This window comes from Chaetodon trifascialis, chromosome 16, assembly GCF_039877785.1.
Source record: "Chaetodon trifascialis isolate fChaTrf1 chromosome 16, fChaTrf1.hap1, whole genome shotgun sequence".
Taxonomy (NCBI): Eukaryota; Metazoa; Chordata; class Actinopteri; order Chaetodontiformes; family Chaetodontidae; genus Chaetodon; species Chaetodon trifascialis.
The window spans coordinates 12,499,062-12,506,333 of record NC_092071.1 but is presented as its reverse complement, the minus strand read 5'-3'; the positions used below and the strand labels follow the sequence as shown (position 1 = coordinate 12,506,333).

General features: G+C 42.1%; 1 protein-coding gene across 1 annotated transcript; it reads right to left on the bottom strand.

Annotated features, from left to right (window-relative positions):
• Positions 1-213: 213 nt before the first annotated feature.
• On the bottom strand, positions 214-5,297 carry LOC139344713 (T-cell surface protein tactile). The gene is made up of 7 exons (XM_070983063.1): positions 5,072-5,297; positions 4,504-4,842; positions 3,912-4,018; positions 3,592-3,748; positions 1,432-1,968; positions 668-776; positions 214-481 (listed from the first exon to the last, which is right to left on the bottom strand). Exons 1-7 carry the CDS (start codon positions 5,151-5,153, stop codon positions 328-330), a joined length of 1,485 nt encoding a protein of 494 aa, XP_070839164.1. The 5' UTR covers positions 5,154-5,297; the 3' UTR covers positions 214-327.
• Between the last annotated feature and the right edge of the window lie 1,975 nt (positions 5,298-7,272).

The following is a 7,272-nucleotide window of genomic DNA, read 5'->3' as shown; positions in this document are numbered from 1 at the left end:
TATAAGAAAAAGTAAATAAAATAAGCATAAGAGTCAAATTAAATCAACTTTTATTTTCAAATATTTCAAACTTTTTCATGAATTATAATACATCTGAAGCAAAAATAAAACTAAAAGCACATTGTCTGCATAACAGCAAAGAATCCACCCCAGACACACACACAGCCAATATTTGCACAATTACAATTGCCTACAACTATTTTGTAACTGCAGTTTGAGAAGGACCACAACTGGAAATAATGCATTCAGCAATTCTGCATGAAACCAAGACAAGACACATCTTCCACCGTATCCCTCATCAGCTGTCATTCTGCAATACACCAGGCTTTATACATCCGTTAATCTGTGTTTCATATCTTTAAGTTGTGTTACAGAGTTACATCTTGAAGTGGGGAAGGGCTGTGTTGAAATCTCACTGCTTCTTGCAGCTGTATACTTGATTGGAGGAGGAGGGGGTTTGAACGGAGGCGGTAGGTCCATCCTGCAGAGAGAGCACATATATTTACATTGCTCGAAAGTTTGCTGCAGCCAGGAAATGTGCAGCCATTATAGGTCATGTGCATTTATTGGATCCATTGATTTTTCAGGGTCACCAGATGCATGACCCTTAATACAAATGTAAGCGAGTGTAGAGGATGCTTGAATGAATAGGTAGCAAGAGTCTTACCTTTGCTTTATAATTTGTTTCCTGTAGATGAAGCCAGCCACCGCGATCAATACCAGCATTGGAACGATGATTAACACCAACAACAGATGAGTCCGTACACCATTAGTCCCTAAGAAGCATATTCAGTGAAGGGAAAAGTGTCATTTTGGAGGACAGCAACAGCTAGAGATGTGTTTGTAAGATATTGACCTGCTTGTTTTGGTGAAACTCAGCAGACTCCAACAAATATTGATAACGCTACAGTGTGAAACTTTTTGCCTGTGTGTCCTGACGTCCTCGGACTGAGGCTGAGAAAACTGGAATCTGTTAAGCCCCAACATGTTATGAAGATGCAGATGGTGAGGGTGAAGAAACTGCGGCTCATATTCGTCCGCCCTCTTAAAGGGGTCTTGCATGGGGTCTTGCCTGTTGAGCTCTGTTGTCTGCAGTTATTTGCTGCTTTTAAACAGTTTTTTTATTGTTTACTTTCCAGCACTGCGGCAGCTCGCCTCACCTCGTTAGCCACAAACAACGCTAAGCACACTGTTGGCAGCAGGGCAAATGATGTGCCCAAACCAATCCGAGAGAATCACTAAAAAGCCAGTTTCAGGCAAACAAAGGGATGTTAGATGATGCAGGGTCTCAGACAGAGACTTGAAATGCACAATGTAACACAATGCTGATCAAAATAATTATTATAGTCTAGCCTTGAAATGCTGCATTAATGGAAAGGGAGTATTTGCCAAAATAGATCACTTAACTGTGAAATATTAAGTAATTCTTACCTTCATAGTCTGTACCCTTCATGTTTGCAGTGCTCAGGGTTGGGGTTGGACCAGGGTTGTTGGAGTTTTCTGTGATGCTTTTCAGGGTGTTGGATTCCTCTGGGTGTGTTGAGGAGTCGACCTCTGGATGCACTGCATGTGGCACGGACTCATTCCTCGTCTCCTGTGTTGGTCTGAACACCTTACTACCATAACTTAATGTTGTGGATTGATTGCTGGCCACTGACTGAGTAGAAAAAGTGGATGTGTTTAAAGCGGGAGTTGGTTTTATCTCCTGATTGGAGTCGTTGAAATAATAACGGTCAGTGTGAGTGACAGGGGACGATGTGGCACTGATACGTGCATGATTTGGATAAGTGGTGACATGCTCTCCGGCTGTGATTGTAGTCTTGCTGAGGTTTGGATTATCATCTGTTACATCAGGGCCCATACTCTTGGTGTCAATGGTTGAAAGCCCAGTGGTCAACGATGTGGTGATGCCGCTGTCTGCTGTTTCAATCAAACTGGCCTCAGTTGCATTAGACTGGTGGTGAAGATCTGAAAGTAGCAAAGCAACGTTGTCTGTCATAAACATGCTGTCACAATACGCAGTACTGTTTTGATGTTGTCATTGCAGTATCAAAAACATGCTGGATTGGAACTCCACAGCAATGAGAAAATCCATCCCACTCACATCTGTATGATAGAAATGTGGCTGGAGCCAGCAGCTGGTTATCTTAGCTTAGCAAAAAGGCTGGAAACAGGGGCAAACGGCTAGCCTCTCTCTGTCTAAAAGTAACACAATCTGCCTGCCAGCACCTTTAAAAGTTACTAATTAACATCTTACATCTAGTTTGTTTTATCTAAATAAAGCGCAATGTGAAACTGACATGTGGTTTTATGGGGAGTTATGCGCTGGGACTATTTCTACACGGGGAGTAGTAACTTCCCGGAGTCTCAGCAGGATGCCTGGCAACTGTGATCTGTGCAGTAAATCGGCAAGCTTTTTTTTTACATATTTCCCACATGTCAAACTATTCCTTTAACTAGCTTCACATTGGAAAGCTGAATAAAGAGTAGGAAGTATCAGTAATGCACCAGAAAACTTTAAAATACCCAGTGCACAGTGATACATCATTAAAACATGGGCCGAGTTGGCATTTATGAGCACTCTGTGCATAATCGATAGGTAAAATAAGGGAAAGAGCTCATTCAAGAACCTGGACTCTGAAGCCATGGGCACAGATTCCTGAGGCAAAGACTGGGCATGAATTGCAGATTCAGTGGTACGTTGTCTATCTATTCCTAAGTAATGAGTACAGTTAATCCGTTGTGCTTCACTTCTTTTCTGCTGCCACACGTACCCCCATACATACACCTGGACAGATCCATTTTTAATCTCAGCTCGCGTGTCCTATGAGACACAACTGAGAGATGGAAACAAGGAGCATATTAAATGCAGTTGTTTTCAAGCCTTCATGTGGGCTGTGCTACCCCAGTCTGTCCAACAGACTGTGCTCTTACCCCATGTTATGATTCAGACGGCTGCTGAGACTCTGATGAGTGTGATTGTTCTTATGGTTTGAAAGCAGATGTGGAGGAAGTGACTTCTGATGTCTGTGTGGCTTGTGCACTTCCTTTTGTCATATATTGAAATTCTCATGAGGAACACGTATACAGGATGAGAAAGTAGACAACCGGGGATTATGTTCCTGCTTAAGCACAGCCCACTCACAGCACTACACCAAGCTATATCAGCAGTGGATGCAGACAACATGCAGTTTGCTTGTTTTACAAATTGAAAATGCTGTTTTACTTCAACTTAGTTCGGTATTAACCCTAAATCCCACGGGGCAATTGATTTGCAGCAAATAATTGACAGTTTTCTTAAAGTTCTGTAGTTCCCAATTTATTCTCAGTTACTAGTACCTTCTCATAACATGGCTAGCAGCTTCAAAATCCTTTGAATCTCTCTCTTTCCTTTCAGCTAATTAAAATTAAAATTGAGTGAGCTACACTATAATAACAAAAGTCAAGTATCAGCTCTCTGGTCCAGTGCAGTTTATTAAGCCATTCAGTCTCTCGGGCCCTCTACTAGATTGTTAATCCAGCCCTGAGGAAATGCTGAAATTGAGTGCCACACAAAGAGAGAAATAGCGGCAAAGAAATGAGGAAGCTCACCTGTCCTTAAGCTTGTGGTTGCTGTCAGCACAGTGATGATAAACTCTTTGTGCAGACTTGTGTTTCCTGTGCTGACAGTCAGTGTGTAAACCCCTGTGTGAGCGTCAGTCACCCACGAGAGCGCCAGAGATTCATTCTCTGACACCAGCTTCTTGTTCTAGGGCAAAACAAGATTACGTAGCATCTGAATACCTTTCAAATTGAAAAGATGTTTTTGTGTTGTAGGTTTCAAATCTTGGCATTCTTGGCATGAATGAGGTGAAATACACTGGAATGGCAGAAATGTGCTGATTGACTCTTTTTTTTTGGTTTTCCCTTACCTTGGTCCACTTGTACTGTGCATTCGGGAGCGCTCTGCATGGAATGCTCACATTTTCTCCAGCACGGACCTCAATGGTGCTGTCCACGTCGCATACTATTTCAAAGTCTTATTGAGAGAAAATGTGAGATTAACTTGGATTGGCAACACAACAGTGCTCTCAGCAAAAGATTACTGAGAGCTGTGAGTGCAATGCGCATAAACAACACCTCCTGTAACTGTCCTCTGCCTCTTTTGTGATCCCTCCAGTTCACTTATAGCTTAAAGGAAGGTAAGGGGGTGTTCTGCCTGCTAATGACTGACGAGGGAAAAACAATAGGCCAAACAGAGGGAAGAAAATAAATATCTCAAGGCAAACACTTACTGTAGATGTATTCTTGTAATTATTACATACATTTGCTCAGAAGTAAATAACTGCTGAGATTGGCAGAGGAGCCGTTGCAATGATGCAATCAGGAGTAACGTGAAATATATGCAATGGACAATTAGATAGAAAGTTGCTGCACATCATCCAAATTTGAAACCCTGTGAAGACTGCAGCGCCTGCCTGAGGTATGCAGGTACGGTTTTGCATGTGCTTGCTGTCGTCTTACCTTTGATCTTCAGCTCTGTTTCTCTCCTGATGGAGCCCAGAGGAAAGATTGTAAGGTCACAGATATAAGTATCACTGTTCCATTTTGTTACCCCTGAAAGGTGTAGATAGGAGCCGATAGACCCGTTTGCAATCTGAATGGTGACATTAGGCCAAAACGGATGAATCCCAAACGATGAGCTGTACAGAACCAGCTTTGTGTTTTCATTTCTATTCTTCCTCCATTCAATGCCGACAATCCGGAGATCAGTTCTGTTTTCTACAATGCAGGGTAAGGCAACGTCCTGGCCGACTATTGCCTCCATCTTTTCTTCATGGATCACGTGAACATCCTGGAGCCCTGTCAAGCACATCCGATGACATTGGAAGCAAGAAAAGTGAGGAGACAAAACTACTTACACTTTGAAATTGATATTACATGGTGCAGTCCACTGGGATGTAGGCAGATAAAATCAGAGCGTTATACTGAGGCAGCTTGTCACACCAGAAGCCAATACACATTCTAAACCCATGGTGAATATCCCATCTTTGCTGGTGTATGAGCAACAGCACATGTGGTCCAGGATTACCTTGAATAATAGAGGCAAGGAGCAGGAGGGAGAAGGCCGTTCCCAGTGCACCTCCAGCCATGTCTGAGCTCCCCAAACTCATTACGATCAATCAGGCTGAATCCATTGAGGGATTCAGCAAAGACAGAAACAGTCGACTGTCAGCAGAGGTTAAAGAGTCGGGCAGAGACTGTGAGACAGAGAACAGGATGACCTATCTTCACAGGAAGCCACACAGAACGACATGAGCGAGTCACTGGCGCTGAAGCTTTGTGGTGAAAACCTCTGGTGCGAAGAAGATTTGCAAGACACGCAAATCTTCGCAGTGTTTATCATTATTTATTCTTACAGTCAGGGTACAGAGAAGTGACTCATTTAAATTACATCACTGATGATCATCCAGGAAGAAAGATGCCAAGGGAGCACACCAACACAAACAAAGAAAGATTAATTAATGTTCATCTCAATAAACTTCACTTTTACTAATTAATTCCAAACATGCACAGGTTGAACAATTATAAGTCACTTGAGGTTAAACTTGTGAACCATACCTTTGCAATTAACTCAAAACTGATACACTAAACAAAAATAGATTTCTACAAGCACATCCCAGACACGTCACAATTTTGTTTACATGATGTACATGTACATTTCTTTCAGCTCCATCTGTTGGTCAATACCCAGTCAACAATCTTCTTTTCAAGCCACTAAACAGAAGAGGGACGCTGCATTATAGAGCTGCTTAACTTGCTTGTAAAGTTGATATGACTGTAGAACTTGCAAAGTTGATTGCTTGATATTATTCCCCCTGCACATTACAGCCTTGTTTCGCCTTGTTCATGCGCTTGAGCTTGATGTCTCATCGCCAAACTTAACAAAAAAGCTTGCCACACTTGCTGCTGGGATAAAGAGAAAAAAGGAATTATAGCAGAAATAACAGGCAATTCTGGCAAATGTGATTTTATTACTCCAATTAAATAATTTGTTTACCCTATTCTGTAGAGACAAGCAATATTATTCCTGTAAGACGTTATGTCACAACACAGGATTTCTGATGCATTAATTCATTCTTCAAAGAATTGGATCATTTGTCTGCAACTTTGAGAGAGATGGCCTCATCTAACTACACCTAATTAGCACAGATCATAAGAACAAACAGGGGAAATCTGTCTGAATCTTCTAAAGCTACATCTTAGTGCATATCTAACAGGCTAGTAAGGAAATGCTGTTGGTAAGGCAAATGGGTTTGTTCAAAATATTCACAATAAACCTATTGATATACATATTTAATGAATGGGTGGCAATGTTTTCAAAGCTTTTGGTTTTAGGTAGGAATATCATAGATTTCCCAAAATGCTAGTATCCAAACTGTTTTCATTCTTTTCATCCCTCCCTCACACATTATAAGCTCTCCCCTTTCATTTACTATGAATCCTCGCAGAAGACCCCGCAATGCATCCAGATGATTGATATCCTTACAGTCATATTCTGTGTATGACCTTTATAGCTTAAATTTGAAGAGTGACTGCGATCCAAAACGAGATTTCTATCAGTATTCTGTCAGTGTTCGATCAAAGTGTAAGGGTACCCTGCTGCATTGCTCCATTTGATAAAGGCAGCATCATTTCCTTCGGGGGAAGTCATGGAAGTCTCAAGGATTCCTGTCGGAGTGTAACACCACTGTGACACCTTCATTCAGTGGTCCAAGAAGAATGACGAAGACAAAATGTAAAGTGGCTATGAGCATTATTTTAGCGTAATCACTGCGCAATGTTCCAGACATATGCGTTAAGGAACTTTTCTCATTCAATAGCGATGAAGAAAATGAATGACTGGTTTTGGTGAGCTCTACTAGCTGTTTTCTTTGGTGTAATGAGAAGGAAAGAAAATGCTGTGACCTGCGGCTGCACCCTGCCCCCCCCCCCACCCCTGCACCCCTGCACACACTAATAGTTCCACACTGAGGTCATGCCTGCTCTGGGAGTCTCTGGGGCTCCTGGATACCCCTGTGACCTGTAGCAAATTGCACATTTTGCAGCACATTGCACCATAACACTAATTGTCAAGTCTGTGTTTAGATATTTGTATCTATACTTGTGTGTATGGGGTGTGTGTTTGTGTGTCTGCTGACCTCAAGGGGGTGTGTGACCAGTGTTAACATGCATTCACACATGCCTCACTGCTCATTTAGCCGCACTCGCTGCTCAGTTTTGCTGCAAGCA

Coding starts and splice junctions, on each gene's coding strand:
- LOC139344713 (XM_070983063.1), bottom strand. CDS start 5,153: ATGAGTTTGGGGAGCTCAGACATGGCTGGAGGTGCACTGGGAACGGCC. Junction 4,019..4,503: donor AACAGAGCTGAAGATCAAAG/GTAAGACGACAG, acceptor TCTCTCAATAAG/ACTTTGAAATAGTATGCGAC. Junction 1,969..3,591: donor AACCACAAGCTTAAGGACAG/GTGAGCTTCCTC, acceptor TGCTACTTTCAG/ATCTTCACCACCAGTCTAAT.